We start from the raw sequence: 18,422 nt of genomic DNA, 5'->3' as shown, positions 1-18,422 counted from the left end.
TTATATTTAAAATTTAAAATTCATTATGTAAAATTTAAGATTTAAAAATATTATGTTTTTCATTTCTATTGAAACAATAACCCATTTAATAATGTTTAATACATAAAAATTAACAATAAACTGTGTTCTTTAAAAATTAATAATAAGACCAATTTTGTGTACCTTTACATATAAATAAATGATGTAATTAAAAAATGGTATCGTACTTAATTATTAATTAGATTTTATCAGACTCATTTTAGGATGAAATAATATATTTTTAATTTAGTTAAAATTTTCATAAATTGAGTGATAAATAATTTCTGCTTAAATTATAATAAATTTGTACTTGAATTTTAAATAAGTGATTTTTATTATGTTATTTAATGGCATACTACCAAAAGTAGTCCTCATTGTTTATCAAAATGGTCATTTTGGTCCCTATTCTTTTGTAGTATTTTAACCACCAACATTTCATTTTGGGACAGAAAATCTCTTCTATGGATGAAAATTTTTCAGTTAACACATGATCAACGATCTAAAATAGGAGTCTTTTTATCCTAAGATAACAACATTGAAGATCAAAATACTCTAAAAAAGAATAAGGGCCAAAGTGATTATTGTGTCAAATATTAAAAATTTTTTATCATAAAATAAAATGTTGATGGTTAAAATACTTCATGAAAAAAATCAAAATAAACATTTTGGTAAATATTGGGTACTAATTTTGATACTATGCCTTATTTAATATTAAAATACCTTTCAGTTTACTAAAGTAATCTTTCATCAAGTAATATTTAATATAATTATAATACTATTGTTATCTTTACATATTTTTATATAATTTCCAAATAAGACAATTAAAAAATATTTATTTAAAAACAAAACATAAAATCAATACTATAATCTAATCAATGAAAAAAAAGGATTTCATGATGTATTATGATGGTAACGGTGGTAGGTGATGATTACAGCTGTAGGATATTCGTCAACGAATATGCTTTCAAGTTGGATTCATTTTTTACAACGTGCGAGAGACAGCTGCTTTGGGTTAACGTTGGATTTCAAGGTTGGTCAACTTTTCTCCAATCAGGTACTTCCACGCGGACTCCTCGAGGGAAACAATGTTGTTGTTGTTTTTTTTTGTTACCCGACCGCATTCTATACTGTTCTTCAACGGTACGAAAATCAGCTGCGGCATCTAGAGCTGACCCAATCGTCCACTTATATTTTTCTTTTTATAATTTTAAAAGTAATTAGGTTATATTAAATTTAATATATAATATTTTTACACGTATTTCTTATCCTATTAAAATATTAAACACAAAATTTTAATATATTTTAAATATTTACATTACAATATTATATATTATTATAAATTTAATTTTAATAATGTACTATAAATCATGTAAAAGTGTATAATTTATTACACTCCATCTCAATAAATTTGTCACGTTATGATTTCTAGTTATCAAAAATATATTTTAGTATATGTTGAATTTTTTTCTTAATTTATTGAAAATAGTGTCAGCTCCACCTTTAGTCTCGTGCCTATCTTAAAGTTCGAGTTTTTCACCAATTAGTTATCTATTTTTATTGATTATGCCTACTTTAAAATTTTATTTTTGTATACCCTATACAAAATTTTAATGTTATTAATGCATGTGTTTTCACCTTAAAACAATTTATAGATCCACAACTGATTGACAACATATATACACCCTATAAACACATTTACTTTAACTCGAATTATTTAAGAAAAATAATATTTAATTTGACTATTAAGTTCACTTAATGGATTCAATGATTAAAATATTTTTAGGTCTTATTATGTTATTGATAAAAAATTATAAAAATATATTTTAAAATCTATGAATGAAATAATGTCAATGGTGGACCTAATTGAACATTTAAATTCCATGAGATAAAAAAGAAAAAAAAAAGATAAAATAGCATAACAAATGTTTGGAAGTTTGAAGTTCAAGGCCAATATTTGAAAGCAATAAACAAGAGCTCGAAACAATGCTGCTATCATGATTGAGGTTGACAACGAATACTATTGTGGTTATTGTGGCACTTGTAAATTTTAAAATGAGTTTGACTTTTTAAAAAAGAGTTGATTTTTTAAAATAGAATAACGAGTCAATACCGGTCTGTTATTATTGCAATTGATTTTTATCCGTTAAATTGCAGCCACGATCTATTATTATTGATGTGATTTCGCTTCACACCACTACTTTCTATAATAACAATTTCGGACGTTGTTGTTGTAGTTATATAACGACCGCTATTTGAATCTTTGGCTATATTGTCTTCCAACATCTAGGGGTGTTCATTTTTTGGTTTTAACCGAATTAACAAACCAAACTGAATTAGTTCGATTAATTCAGTTGATCATCGAATTAGTTCGGTAGGGGAACATTTAACATTTTTTTTAATATTCGGTTAACGTTTAATTCAGTTCGAAATCGGTTAATTAACCGAAATTATTAAATATAAAATATATTATATACTTTAAATAAATATTTAAAGTACAAATTCATTAAGAATTAAGACCTAATTATTTTTTAACCACACTAAACCCATTAAACTATCAATACCTAATTAAAATTTTAACCAAAATAAAAAATTACTTCTATTATATTTAAATTAATCTAATTTAAAAAATTATTAAAAAAAAATCAGTCAATTTTGTTAACTGACCAAAATAACCGAACTTTTTTTCGGTTTGGTTAATATTTCAAAAAATTCGGTTCGATTAGCGGTTAAAGAAAAAAAGTTTAATTAATTTAGTTCATAGAAATTCGATTCGATCGATGAACGAATTAACTGTTTGAACACTCCAACCAACATCAAAGCTAAATTTCAAACCTAGTTCACCACTTCCAAAGCTGAAATGATGACACCAGTTCATTGGGCTGCCCCAATTGAACCTCATTGTTCAGGAACAGTCGTCCTGTCTTACCAAAGGGTACATGTAACATGTCCAATACTTAAATCTGAAATTCAAAATCTTATTTAAGAATTATCGAGTTTCAAAAGAATACTCAAATGGAATAGACACAATTTCAGCCTTTGACGAATATCTAGGTATTCCCTTACTAAAGTTTCCTACTCATTGTCAGTATAGTCCACAGAATTCTACTGCTGTTGGATCCGTAGGGAGTGCGTCTGGTTACTTGGACTGACATTATCGGTGGCATCCCATTTTCCAGCAAGATTGTACCATTATTAAGCACCAAAGTAGAGTATCGATCGGGTGTCTTTTGGTCCAACTCCAAACTCTTGAGGTTGAACAAAACGTGTAACCTCATTTTCCAGCAGTCGACCACTCTGACCTACAATTGTGCCTTCACCAGGTAGCCTTTGTCCGTTATTCAACTTCTTCTACAACCTGCACAGTACCCAATCGTGGAGCTGGGAATAAAGATAAAAATAAAACAAGTTTCAGATACCACTTATCTTTAGAAAGTTTTTTCGTATTTTCAAAAGATTACCTGCATGTTTTCTTTATTTAATCTTCGTCTTGCTTGGTGCATTGCTCAAGACAAATTCCTGCATCACCCATTCCGTTTCGACACATTGATGCGGTTTCCCTCTGTAAAAGACGAAAGTCATTTTTGTTCCAACTTTTCTCCTCTAGATACAATCTCCTTTACTTTTCCTATTGACTTCCAGAATCCGTAACCCGCACCTCGCTGCGACACCATTCCATTTTCATATCTATGCTCTCTCAGAGTAAAGAAATACACCATTCCAACAACCCTTCATATTCATTTGAGGAGACGTTGTTATTCAACTCTGTCGACCAAGAGATAAAATGAATATTAAACATCGTACCAATATTAAACAGACATTGATAGAACACATAGACTCAAGAACTCAATGAACAGGTAAAAGAAAGCAACCTGTGAGTGTTTCTGGATCATAATTATACAGCTCAACATCCCTGAAGATGTTTAGCGGAAGTCTTCTATTCTGAATCTTTCTCTTCAAATAGAACTTTAGCAGTTGTTCATCATCTGGCCGAAACCAGAAACCAACGGGAAGCGAACTCAAGAAATTTGCTTCTTCTTCCTCTTTCTTGGACACCGGGAGTTCGCCTTTATTCACCATTGGAAAATAAGAAGCTAATGGAAAATGAGTGTTAGATTTGTATATGGACGATTTATAATAACCATTTCTTGATTGATCTCTTAGGGATTCAGTTATAATTACTTGTTTTTTAATATTTCATTTAGAAGAAAAATGTTTATCTATTATATAGAATCCCTAAAATATAATATAAAGACGCAATAGTGAGGTTTGGACGCAGGACTCGAGGGAGGCTAACAAATGACACAACCACTAGGCCACCTTTCTTCTCATGGTATGAGATACAACATAAGTTCGCTTCTGATTAAATAGAAAGGCACCTGCCAAAGCTCAGCCAATTTCACTTGTTACAAGTAAATCATAATCATCCAGAACTAGAAAAAATTTCATTAACTCCTGAAAATGTTGGCCTTAACAATGTTTGAATCTATTTTCAGCAAAATCATTGGAGCAAAATATTATCGAGCTGATGGAGATTTGGATCCGAATTACGAGTTCAAGTCCCCGAGAGACTCCGAAGGTCATGGGGCTCACACTTCATCGACAGCTGCAGGTGGCTTGGTTAGCAAGGCAATTCTATATTGGTTTAGCCAAAGGGACAGCTTTGAAAGATGTGACTTCCAAAGGAGGTACAACACTAGACTCGCGGAAGTGTTGTGAAATTCGGGTTAATTTCCACCAATAACAGATTCACCTTGAAAACTATTATCTAGGTGACTAGTGTGAAAACAATTGTACTAAAAATCACCCCAAGGTAGATTCCCAGGAAAGAGGAGGGGTCACAATGGTCCCTCTTAAAACCCACTTTCCTTAGACAGAACTACCAAGACAAGTAATTTTAATAGGACAATAATTGACAACAACTATACCCGACAATAGCTATTAAATAGACATAAAAGAGAACACCAAAATATTTCACTAATAGAGGAAATATTACAAAGAGAGAAAGAATACAAATAGCCTTTAAAATAGAAGAAGGCTTATATTTGTGGGATGATTAACTAAGGAGGAGGAGGGTTTTATTTATAACAAAAGAATTTCCCCTCCTCCTTATACACAACCAATGTGGGACTTTTGCCAAAAACCAACAAATCTCCACCTTGGCAAATTCCACACACATCTCTAAAAAAAACAATCTTTTAATTTGTAACAATATTGACCAAATCTAAACAATGTTTAAACTTGACCGCAGTTACCACTTTTGTCAACATATCAGCAGGATTCTCAGTGGTCCGAATCTTCTGGATTATGACTCCACCTTCTTCTAGAATCTCTCGTACAAAGTGATATCGAACATCAATATGCTTCGTCCTTGCATGGTAAACCTGGTTCTTTGCTAAATGAATAGCACTCTGATTGTCACAGTGCACTTTGATGTGCTTTTGTTCCATTCCCAATTCACCAAGCAACCCTTAAAGCCAAATTGCCTCCTTCACAGCCTCTGTAACTGCCATATACTCTGCTTATGTAGTAGACAAAGCCACTGTTGACTGTAAGGTGGACTTCCAACTGACTGGTGCCTTTGCAAATGTAAACACATAACCAGTAGTTGATCGACGCTTGTCCAAATCACCTGCATAGTCTGAATCACAATACCCAACTACACACTGACCATCTTGTTTGTCCTGCTGAAAGACCAAACCAACATCTACGGTGTTCAGAATATGCCGCAGAATCCATTTCACAGCTTGCCAATGCTCCTTTCCAGGATCATGCATATACCTGCTCACAACCCCAATTGCCTGTGAAATATCGGGTCTCGTACAAACCATTGCATACATCAAGCTACCAACAGCACTTGTATACGGAACCTTTGACATGTATTCCCGTTCTGCATCATCCTTAGGTGACATGGATGCACCGAGCTTGAAATGAGGAGCAAGAGGTGTACTAACTGGTTTTGACATCTCATTTATGCCAAAACGTTTTAGTACCTTCCTCAGATATTCTTTCTGAGACAAACAAAGCCTCCCCAATTTCTTATCCCTTGATATCTCCATGCCTAGAATCTTCTTCGCTTCACCAAGATCCTTCATCTCAAACTCCCTGTTCAATTGAGTCTTTAGTTTCGCAATTTCTGTCTGACTCCTGGAAGCTATCAGCATATCATCAACATAAAGAAGAAGATATATATAGGATCCGTCTTCTAGCTCGCGTAAATACACACAATGATCATATTTGCTTCTTGTGTACTTCTGCCCTATCATAAACTTGTCAAATCGCTTGTACCACTGCCTTGGAGATTGCTTCAATCCGTACAACGATTTTTCTAATTTGCACACCATCTCTTCTTTTTCAGCAACTTTGAATCCATCTGGCTGAGTCATGTAGATTTCCTCATCCATGTCTCCATGTAAAAATGCAGTTTTTACATCCATCTGAACTAGTTCCAAATCCAACAGCGCTACCAAAGCCAACAAAATTCTGATGGAGGAATGTTTTACAACTGGAGAAAATACTTCATTATAATCAACTCCCTCCGTTTGAGCGTAGCCTTTAGCCACCAATCTTGCTTTGTAGCGGATGTTATTCTTGTCAGGAAATCCATCTTTCTTTGCATATACCCACTTGCACCCAATTGCCTTCTTTCCCTTCGGAAGACTAGCTAGTTTCCACGTCTGATTCTTTTGAAGGGATTGCATTTCTTCATTCATGGCAATCCTCCACTTTTTATGTTCTGAACTTTGAACTGCTTCATTAAAAGTGGCAGGAACGTCATCAATTGCAATTGGTGATGCAAAAGAGACCATATCAGCATAACGAGCAGGTTGTCTAATGGTCCTCTTTCCCTTTCTGAGTGCAATTGATTCATGTTGCTGTGGAGGTTCTTGGGTCTGAACCTCTTCTTCATCTGACTCTTCTTCTACCATAGGAGAGTCAACATCATTTTCTTTACTGGTTGGGACAAATTTGCTTCCTTCAAACTCCACCTTTTTGGGAGTTCCATCTGTCTGCTCCAATTTTTCTGAAGTCACCTTTCTCAACATGGTAGATTCATCAAAGGTAACATCCCTGCTGAAGATTATTTTCTTTGTTTCTGGACACCAAAGACGATAGCCTTTCACACCAGAGGTGATCCCCATAAAAATCGCCTTCTTTGCTCTTGGATCCAGCTTTGACTCCTTAACATGGTAGTATGCAGTGGAACCAAACACATGTAAGGAATCATAATCTGTAGCAGGTACTCCAAATCATTTCTCTAATGGTGTTTTACCACCAATAGCAGTCGATGGTAAGCGGTTGACAAGGTGACAAGCATAGACCAAAGCCTCATCCCAAAATTCTTTGCCTAACCCAGCATTAGACAACATACACCGAACCTTCTCCACTAATGTCCGGTTCATACGCTCTGCCACTCCATTCTGTTGTGGTGTACCTCTGACAGTGAAGTGCCTAACAATACCTTCCTCTTCACAGACTTTCAGAAATGGATCATTTTTGTACTCTCCACCATTGTCTGTACGGAGACGTTTGATTTTTCTGCCTGTTTGAGTCTCCATCATCTTTTTCCATTTAAGGAAAAATCCTAGCACCTCATCCTTTGTCTTCATTGGATACACCCAAACTCTCCGGGAAAAATCATCAACAAAGGTGACATAATAGTGTGTTCCTCCCAATGAAGTTGTCTTGGAAGGCCCCCATACATCTGAATGAACATAATCCAAAATACCTTTAGTATCATGGATTGCTGTTCCAAATTTCACCCTCGTCTTCTTCCCTTTGATGCAATGCTCACAAAAAGCTAATTTGCAAGCCCGAGCATCCTTCAATAATCCTTGATCTATCAGTAATTTCAAGGATTTTTCACCAACATGCCCCAAGCGCATATGCCATAACCTGGTTGCTTCTGACTCCTGTTCATCAGTAGAAGCTGCCACTGCTGCTGTCCCAACAATTGTACTACCCAGAAAGTAATACACATTGTTTCTTTTTCGGATTCCCTTCATTATCACCAGTGCACCAGAGATAATCCTCATAATCCCATCTTTTGCCCTCACTTCTAAACCTTTTGACTCTAAGGTTCCCACAGAGATGAGATTTCTCATTAAATCTGGTACATAATGGACACCTGTTAAGGTTCTGATTGATCCATCCTGATTCCTCAAGCGAATTGAACCAATCCCAAGTGTGTCAAGAGGGGAATTATTTGCTGTGTAGACAATTCCACCTTTTAGTTCTTTAAAATCAAAGAACCATTCTCTATTGGGGGTCATATGGTGGCTACAAGCTGAATCTAACAGCCATGAACTGGAACAGCTGGTTGATGGCGTAGCAGCGAATGCGAAATCTGAATCTCCATCATCATACTCGACCACATTTGATTCTGAGACAGCCTTCCCCCTTTCAGGTTTGCCTTTATTCTTTAGCCTGGGACATTCTTTCTTCCAATGCCCTTTTTCTCGACAAAAGGCACATTCATCTTTGCTCAATCTGAACTTTGACTTCGATCTCCCTCTGCTTCCTTTATTCTGACTCTTGGAACGGTCTCTAACAACAAGAGCTTCTGCTTCGACACTTGTGTTTTCTTGTTTGTCTTTCTTTCTCAATTCATAACTATACAAGGCAGCAGTTACTTCACTGAGAGACACATCAACCTTCCCATGAAGTAGAGTAGTTTCAAGATACTCAAACTCATTAGGAAGTGATCCCATCAACATCAGAGCCAGATCTTCGTCTTCAAAAGTCACGTCCATATTCATCATATCAGTCACCAGCTGATTAAAGCTAGTAATGTGATCATTCATAGTGGTACCTGGTACATAGTTGAAGCGGAACAGTCTCTTTTTCATGTAGAGTTTGTTCTGACCGCTTTTCTTCAAAAATTTCTCCTCAAGTGCCTTCCACAATTTACTTGCAGAAGTTTCCTTAGAAAATGCATACTTCTGCTCTCTAGAAAGACACGATCGAATAGTATCACATGCAATTCTATTGATCCTCTTCCATTCTTTCTCCTCAACATCATCTGGTTTCTCTCCTTCAATAGCAATGTCTAGACCCTGCTGAAATAGGGCATCTAGAACCTCGCTTTGCCACATGCCGAAATGACCGGTGCCATCAAAAATCTCCACTGCAAATCTAACATTTGTCACAGCATTTCTTGCCAAAATTGAAGATGAAAAAGCGTCTGCCATTTCTGCTACAAATTCTATTTAATAGCTGCCAATGCAGAATGTCAATTATCCCAAGGAAAATTTTCTGATGTGGAAGATCAGCCTAAGCCGCAACCACAGAGCATACTAAAATAAACCAAGAGCGCTGATACCAATTGTTGTGAAATTCGGGTTAATTTCCACCAATAACAGATTCACCTTGAAAACTATTATCTAGGTGACTAGTGTGAAAACGATTGTACTAAAAATCACCCCAAGGTAGATTCCCAGGAAAGAGGAGGGGTCACAATGGTCCCTCTTAAAACCCACTTTCCTTAGACAGAACTACCAAGACAAGTAATTTTAATAGGACAATAATTGACAACAACTATACCCGACAATAGCTATTAAATAGACATAAAAGAGAACACCAAAATATTTCACTAATAGAGGAAATATTACAAAGAGAGAAAGAATACAAATAGCCTTTAAAATAGAAGAAGGCTTATATTTGTGGGATGATTAACTAAGGAGGAGGAGGGCTTTATTTATAACAAAAGAATTTCCCCTCCTCCTTATACACAACCAATGTGGGACTTTTGCCAAAAACCAACAGGAAGAAGACCTTTATTGTTATTAAATTAGACTCTTCTCAAGAACCAATGTGATGACATATTTCAAGCAGTTCGCCAGTCGTATGTTTTCGAGCCTTGACGTGAAGACTGCTTCGAGAGATAATCATGACTTTAATCCAGTGGCAACTGCGGGTGATCTGGTTCCATATCAGAAGGCGATGATGAATAATCAGGAGTAGAAATTTTTTACATATGGTGGAGTTGTTTTAATGTCTATACATATACAACAGAAGATTTTCGATATTCTAATAAGACAAAAAGGAAAACAGAAACATCTCGATGCTCTAAAGGGCAATGAATAAATTCCTATAATTGTAGTAGAGGTATCTTGAATCTTTTTGGTCAGTCGATAGAGAGTTACCAATAAAGTCTCTTTATTTTGGAGGAACGAGAACATCTCAATACTTTCGATCAATGTAGAGGTAACTCGACTTCATCAGAGAAGTATTAGTGGATGGGAAGGGACATTTTCACCTTGGTAAAAGTGATGGAGGATTCTCCGTGCTAAGCCAAAGGTATCTCGACGCTCATAAAAGCAATGAAGAAAGTCCTATTGCTGAAACAAATGCATCTCAACACTCTTTGAATGATCCCTTGAAGCTAGAGCGGGAGGCAACTCAATGCCCTTGGAGGAAATCTGCAGGAAGAATGAAGGCTTCTCAAAGGTAAACATATAACGAATGTGCATGATTAATTACTTGATAAACTTTGATGGATAAGTTAATTAAGATGTTTATAAACTTTGATGAATAAGTTAATTAAGATGTTTATGTTTGATTTGCATGCTTATATTTATGAATCGCATAAAATATAGTAAAGTGAATATGTACAACTTAGCTTGTAAAGCTCATCGTTAAAATTATTTCTATTCATAGGTGAGTAGATTTTTGTTCGTGTCCGAAAAGCATCGTTAAAATAATAATTTAATGTTGACTCAACTTTCGTTTAGTATGGTTTAAAAATTCACGTTAATATTTAGTTGGTGAATTAAAAGAAAAAAAGGAGGCGGATACTTTTAAGGTTTGATGTATTCTCATATAATCTTGCCGTCGACTATAAATTCTTTTCAAGATTTTTCAATGTAAACTTAATGGAGTTGTTAATCCGAAAGAAAATATGAAGTAAATAATTTCGACAAGTTCAATTTCAAATGCCAATTACATGCGACAAATCAAAACTTTCTTGTAATCAACACTTTGGGTAAAAAAATACAACTCATCATAAATTTCGAAGTCCACCATGCATATACCCATCAGCGACCTTAACAATGCTTCGTTTGTTTCACTAATTAATCCAATACTTGTATAAATCCCCCTCTTTCACGGCATTGATTATTACCAACTCAAGCTCTAGAACTCATCAATGGCGGTCCGGGCAGGTTCTTTAGTTTCGCTAACGCTTATCTGTCTTGGAATTAGCTTCCTCGTTGGCTGCCACGGAGCATCCGATCGGAACTCGAGACAGGCAAATTGATAAAGAAATCCGAGCTGATTTTCAACGATTTCAAAACTTTGATTAGTTCTAATATGTCTCATTGTTGTTGTTGAATTGAAAACAGGTCTACATTGTTTACATGGGAGACCTTCCCAAGGGTGATGTCTCCATTTCAAGCCTTCATATAGGCATGCTTCAAGATGTTGTTCCTAGGTTTGTCGATTATTATCGGTTAAATTACTGTTTTGGTCCTTGAATAGTTTAACTTGTCATTAACTAGTCCAAATAATTAACTTTTGTTTATGAATTGCTTTCCACAGTGATGCATCAGATGTTTTAGTCTACAGCTACGGTAGGAGCTTCAATGGATTTGCAGCTAAGTTAACCGTTGATGAAGCAAATAAAATGAGAGGTTAAGAGATTTAATCTAGAGTAACCCAACTATTACTTTGGTTTCGTTTTGGTCACGCAACTATTTTTTTTTCAAAATTATCACTCACGTTACATTTTCGTTTCATTTTATAAAACTGCTGATATGACATTACCTTATGGTGACATGTCAACATCGTCGTTAATATTTTAACGAAGGGTGACAAAAATGTAACATCAGTGATAATTTTGATAAAAAAATAGTTAGGTGACCAAAACGAAACCAAAGTGATACTTAGATGACTAAATACATAGTTTACCCTTTAACTATTATTTTTGGGGTCTAATTTTTATTAGTCGCTGTACAACACTGAAATTCTGGATTTAATCCTTCTAAAATTCAGATAAGGAAGGGGTAGTATCGGTGTTCCTTAGCCAAAAGAAGCAGCTCCACACAACAAGGTCATGGGAATTCATGGGATTCAACAAGAAAATGAAAAGATCAATCATTGAGAGTGATATCATTGTTGGAATGCTCGACACCGGCATTTGGCCCGAATCGGAAAGTTTTAACGACACTGGATATGGCTCGATCCCAGAAAAATGGGAGGGCAGCTGCCAAAACTTGGCCAATTTCACTTGCAATAAGTAAAACATAACATGCCAGAAACTTTAACATTATAAAAATATTCATTAAATCCTAAAATATTGGTCTTAACAATGTTTGAATCCCTTTCAGCAAAATAATTGGAGCTAGATACTACCTGACCGATGGAGAAGCCGGACCGGGAGATTTTTTATCTCCGAGGGACGCGGAGGGTCACGGGACTCACACTTCTTCAACAGCTGCAGGTCGCTTAGTTAGCCAAGCAAGCTTATACGGCATCGCCAGAGGGACTGCTCGCGGAGGGGTTCCGTCGGCACGTATTGCAGTTTACAAGATATGTTGGTATGACGGTTGCTCTGATGAAGGCATTCTTGCGGCATTCGATGATGCAATTGCCGATGGCGTCGACATAATCTCTCTTTCGGTCGGGAGTGCTTTACCGATGGATTATTTTGAAGACTCCATTGCTATCGGTGCTTTCCATGCAATGAAGAACGGGATCCTCACATCGAACTCCGCTGGTAATGGCGGTCCTCGCCCCGCATCGGTTACAAATCTTTCACCTTGGTCACTATCGGTGGCAGCTAGTACGATCGATCGAAAGTTCGTTGCAAAGGTGAAACTCGGAAACGGGCAGATTTACGAGGTACTTAAAGGGATATTCATAATCCATTCATTTCTGCTACACTGATGCCTACTTACACCTTAATTTCCTACTTATAGGGAGCCACTATAAACATATTTGATCTCAAGGGCAAAATGTATCCTTTCATCTACGGCGGAGACGCTCCGAACGCAACCATAGGCCCTTCCGCTACGTATTTTTCCAGGTAGTACCCAGATCGCGGAATGCCGATCGTACCATACTCGATCAACATAAGTGAATGGTATCTTGATGTAACGAAATTTTGTTACAGATATTGCTTTCCAGGGTCATTGAACTCAACACTAGTGAAAGGAAAGATCGTTTTCTGCGAGTACTTCACTGATTACGAAGGTGTAATGGAAGCTGGAGCCGCCGGAGCCGTGTTCCAAGATCTAGGATACAAGGATTATCAATTCAGTTATCCTCTACCTCTTTCCACCGTGAATATGAATGATGGAAGAATGATCCTCAACTATTTGAACACAACAGAGTATTTTCCTATTTCTTGAGATTTACTGTCATTTTTCTTATTATAATTATAATTTTAGTCCCTCTACTATGCTCAGACTTGAGATTTACTGTCATTTTTCTTATTAGGAACCCAACTGCAACAATATTGAGGACCAGCCAAGATAATAATCAATTTGCCCCATTCGTTGTTACATTTTCATCCAGAGGGCCTAACCCTGTTACAGCAGATATTCTCAAGGTACTAATGAAATAATATTCACCAATTTTGAGTTTCAGTTAATGTTTCCTTTTTAAGTTCTAATGTTCTCAATTCAAGTTCAGCCCGATCTTACGGCGCCCGGGGTCGATATTTTGGCGGCATGGTCCGAAGCAGCCTCCGTATCGGAAGCAGAAGGCGATACACAAACAACTAAGTACAACATTATTTCGGGCACATCGATGTCTTGTCCACATGCGACCGGGGCTGCGGCTTACGTTAAGTCGTTCCATCCCACATGGTCCCCTGCTGCAATTAGATCTGCTCTAATGACAACAGGTGAAGCCTGCTAATTTCATGCGAAAATATCAGGGATTCCAATTCCGAAATCTAACGATATTTCTTCTACTTTTTGCAGCTATGCCAATGACTTCGAAGAACAACGTCGAAGCCGAGTTCGCATACGGGGCAGGTCACATTAACCCTTTACAAGCAACCGATCCCGGATTGGTTTACGATGCTGGGGAGATCGATTATGTGAAATTCTTGTGTGGACAAGGTTATACCGTTAAAAACATTCAGCTTATAACTGGAAATAGCAGCAGTTGTTCCGATGACACGAATGGAATGGTGTGGGATCTGAATTACCCTTCGTTCGCCTTATCTTCAACTCCCGGAACATCGATCACTCGAATCTTTCATCGGACAGTAACTAACGTTGGCCCAGCAGTGTCAACTTACAATGCAGTTGTTAACGCACCTCCGGGGCTTGTAATCCAAGTTCAACCAAGTGTGCTTTCTTTCGAATATGTCGGCCAGACGCAAAACTTCGTTGTGACCGTCGCGGCGGAGCTCGGGAACTCTATCATTTCCGGTTCCTTGATCTGGGATGATGGTGTTCATAAAGTGAAGAGCCCCATTGTCGCTTATGGTTCGATATTGCAATAAAAAGTTCAAACAATATCGGAGCTATCGATCTAAGAGTTTAGACACTATATCAACAAATCATATGATTATTAGTGGACTTATTTATGTTTTATCAATAATGTATGAACATGAACTTGTTTTCATGTAACTGAGGATTATGTTAGCGTAATGGAATAATAAATTATTTGAGTTTGCATATTTTAATGTCTCCTAATCTTATGTTTTTGTTATTAAAAAATAATTTAAGAAAAAATATTTGAAATAACTTAAGAAAAATATCTGATAAAAAATATAAAAAAAGTTTTTGACAAGTTTCTTACTAAAATTTCATATAAATAATTTTATTTTTAATAAAATAATATTATTTATTATATTTTATACGTATGATTAGTATATTAAATATATAATTTTGTTTAGAAAATTTTTAACGAGTATCATGGTTTGGACTGTTTTTATTTTAATAAAAACTACTTGTTGAGAAATATATATATATATATATATATGTTAGGTATGGCTCATAAATATACCAGTAAAGAGGACAGGAGATGGAGCGGAGTGAGCGAAGCGAACATCAACTGTCCTTACAAAGAAAGTCTCGTTGTGGGGTTACAAATAATGTGGGTTGGGGGTGCGGGGGCGCAGCCCCGCGGTACGGTACAGGGTTAATTTTGTAATTATGTACCAGAGTTTTCTATTATAAATAGAGATGTAACCTAGACCTAAAATATCATTGAATAAAATTCTAGCGCCGCCTAGGCACCGAGGACGTAAGCACATTGCCGAACCTCGTAAAATTCTCGTGTTCTTTCATTTTCTTTACCCGTTTTCGTCAACAATTGGTATCAGATGTCAGGAGCAAAATTCGAAGTCGCGAAATTCGATGGTCAGGGTAACTTCGGATTATGGCAAACGAGGGTGAAGGATCTATTGGCGCAGCAAGGGATCTTGAAGGCTTTGCGACCTACAAAGCCGACGTCGATGGATGAGGAAGATTGGGAAGAATTGCAGCAGCGAGCGGCAGGAACCATACGATTATGCTTGGCGGACGAGGTCATGTATCACGTCATGCATCTATCGTCTCCAGACGAAATTTGGAGGAAGTTGGAAAGTCAGTTTATGTCCAAATCCTTAACGACAAAACTGTATCTGAAGCAGCGGCTATATGGGCTGAAGATGCAGGACGATCACGATTTGGCGCAACACGTGAATGTCTTCAATCAAATCGTTTCTGATCTGGCTCGGCTTGATGTGAAAATTGAGGATGAAGACAGAGCGATGATTCTGTTGTGTTCGTTGCCTTCCTCTTACGAACACATGGTGACTACTCTTACATATGGGAAAGAGACTATCAACGTTGAGGAGATTACTGCAGCCTTGTTGGCTCACAACCAGCGGAAGCAGAATGCAGGGGAAAGCTCTCAAGCCGATAGCTTATATGTCAAGGGTAATCGAGATCGTGGACGGAAGCCAGAGAAGGCAGGGTCCGGGAAGCGGAATTCCAGATCCAAATCCAGGGATAAGAAGACGATTCACTGTTACAAGTGCAAGGAGGCGGGACATATGAAGCGAGACTGTCCGAAGTTGAAAAAGCAGACTGATGAGAAGCGTGATGGCTCATCCAAGTCTGTGAACGTGGTCGAGGATGATACTTCTGATTGCAGTGAGGGTGATATGCTTTCTATTTCAACGACACAATTGACGGATGCTTGGATTCTTGATTCTGGATGTTCTTATCACATCACGCCAAATAGGGAATGGTTTTCGACATACAGGCCGGTTAATTCTGGTTCGGTTTATTTGGGTGATGATCGATGTTGCAATATTGTTGGTATTGGTGATGTCAGAATTAAGATGCACGATGGCTCCGTTCGGACGTTGAGTGGTGTTCGACATATCCCAGACTTGAAGAAGAATTTGATTTCCTTGGGCACTTTGCACAAGAATGGTTTTATCCCTAAGGCTGACGAGGATAGGGAAACCATTCGGATTGTTAAAGGAGCATTGACTGTGATGAAAGGCAAGATGACTGCAGGGAATATCTACAGATTGTTAGGGAGTACCGTTGCAGGTGGAGTTCACTCTGTTGAGTCCTGTGATGATACGACAAAATTGTGGCATATGCGCCTTGCTCATCTTAGTGAACGTGGTATGGCAGAATTACACAAGAGAAACTTGTTGCATGTTGTCAAAAGCTGTAAGCTCGATTTTTGCAAGTATTGTGTTCTTGGTAAACAGACTAAAGTCCGTTTCAAGACTGCGAAGCACACAACTCAAGGGATTCTTGATTATGTGCATTCTGATGTATGGGGGCCTTCCACGACATCGTCTTTGGGTGGATCTAGGTACTATGTTACTTTTATTGATGATTTTTCATGGAAAGTTTGGGTGTATTTTTTGAAACAGAAATCTGAAGTTTTTGAGAAGTTAAAGCTGTGGAAAGCTGAGGTAGAAAACCAAACAGGACGAAAATCAAGTGTTTGCGGTCTGACAATGGTACGGAGTACACAGATTCACAGTTCCTACAATTCTGTAAGGAGCATGGGATTCAGAGGCATTTTACAGTGCGCAAGACACCACAACAGAATGGTGTTGCGGAACGAATGAACAGGTCGTTGAATGAAAGAGCCAGATGTTTGCGGTTGAATGCGGGGCTTCCCAAACACTTCTGGGCTGAGGCTGTTAACATGGCGTGTTACCTTATCAACAGATCGCCAAGTGCATCGCTGGCTGGGAAAGTTGCAGAAGAGGTATGGACTGGTCATGATGTTAGTTTTGATAACTTACGGATTTTTGGTTGTCCTGCTTATGTGCATGTACCTGCTGATGAGAGATCTAAACTTGATGCAAAATCGAAGGAGTGCATTTTTCTGGGTTACAAGAAAGGTGTCAAAGGATTCAAGTTCTGGGATCCAGTTGCGAAGAAAGTTGTGATTAGTAGAGATGTCGTTTTTGATGAACAGTCTATGTTGCAGCAGAAGCAAGACACGACAGTGGTAGATTTCGAGCAGTTTCCAGTTGAGAAACCAGAAACTTCTCAACCGACTTCTGGTGGTTCCACTACGGATGATTTGCAGGATTATAGTCTCGCCAGAGACAGGGTGAGACGGACGAATATAAAGCCTCCGAACAGATTGGGTTTTGAAGACTTGGTATCTTTTGCACTTACTGTTAGCAATGATGATCCAGTTACTTTTCATGATGCCGTTACTAGTCAGGAAAACGACAAGTGGATGGCAGCCATGGTTAAGGAGATGGAGTCTTTGAATCACAATCGCACATGGGAGTTAGTTCCCCTTCCTGAGGGTAAGAAGCCGATTGGTTGCAAATGGGTGTATAAGAAGAAACCAGCAGTAACAGAAAAAGAGGGGGAGAAGTTCAAGGCTCGTTTGGTAGCGAAGGGTTTTTCACAGCAGAAAGGAGTTGATTATGATGAAATCTTTTCTCCTGTGGTCAGGCACACTTCAATCCGAGCAGTACTTGCATTGGTGGCTAGTTGGGATTTGCATTTAGAGCAGATGGATGTTAAAACTACTTTTTTGCATGGTGATTTAGAGGAGCAGATCTACATGCGGCAACCTGAAGGTTTCACTCAACCTGGAAACGAGCATTTAGTTTGCAGATTGAAGAAATCTTTGTACGGGTTAAAACAGTCTCCGAGACAGTGGTATAAACGGTTTGACTCCTATATGATCAAGATTGGCTACAACCGATGTGAGTATGATTGTTGTGTCTATGTTAAGAGCCTTGATGATGGTTCTTTTATTTTTCTATTACTGTATGTTGATGATATGTTGATTGCTGCGAAGAACATGGATGATGTTATCGGTTTGAAAACTTTATTGAGTCAAGAATTTGATATGAAAGATTTAGGTGCTGCAAAGAAAATTCTTGGAATGGAAATTTGCAGGGACAGAGACTCAAGGAAACTGCGGCTATCTCAACGAGGTTATGTTGAGAAAATGCTAGAAAGGTT

The 18,422-nt window shown here is 37.4% G+C and overlaps 1 protein-coding gene across 1 annotated transcript; it reads left to right on the top strand.

Annotated features, from left to right (window-relative positions):
- The first annotated feature begins 11,131 nt into the window (after nucleotides 1–11,131).
- LOC120170120 (cucumisin-like) lies at nucleotides 11,132–14,510 on the top strand. The gene is made up of 10 exons (XM_039178131.1): nucleotides 11,132–11,263; nucleotides 11,358–11,446; nucleotides 11,554–11,645; nucleotides 12,007–12,250; nucleotides 12,342–12,855; nucleotides 12,933–13,039; nucleotides 13,127–13,345; nucleotides 13,453–13,564; nucleotides 13,648–13,861; nucleotides 13,941–14,510. The coding sequence occupies exons 1-10, from the start codon at nucleotides 11,162–11,164 to the stop codon at nucleotides 14,468–14,470; spliced, it is 2,223 nt and encodes a 740-aa protein (XP_039034062.1). The 5' UTR covers nucleotides 11,132–11,161; the 3' UTR covers nucleotides 14,471–14,510.
- The last annotated feature ends 3,912 nt before the right edge of the window (nucleotides 14,511–18,422 follow it).

This window comes from Hibiscus syriacus, unplaced genomic scaffold (genome assembly GCF_006381635.1).
Source record: "Hibiscus syriacus cultivar Baekdansim isolate YM2019G1 unplaced genomic scaffold, ASM638163v2 tig00111772_pilon, whole genome shotgun sequence".
Taxonomy (NCBI): Eukaryota; Viridiplantae; Streptophyta; class Magnoliopsida; order Malvales; family Malvaceae; genus Hibiscus; species Hibiscus syriacus.
This window is presented reverse-complemented; position numbering and strand designations above follow the sequence as displayed.

Coding starts and splice junctions, on each gene's coding strand:
- LOC120170120 (XM_039178131.1), top strand. CDS start 11,162: ATGGCGGTCCGGGCAGGTTCTTTAGTTTCGCTAACGCTTATCTGTCTT. Junction 12,856..12,932: donor GAAACGGGCAGATTTACGAG/GTACTTAAAGGG, acceptor TCCTACTTATAG/GGAGCCACTATAAACATATT. Junction 13,565..13,647: donor TTACAGCAGATATTCTCAAG/GTACTAATGAAA, acceptor ATTCAAGTTCAG/CCCGATCTTACGGCGCCCGG.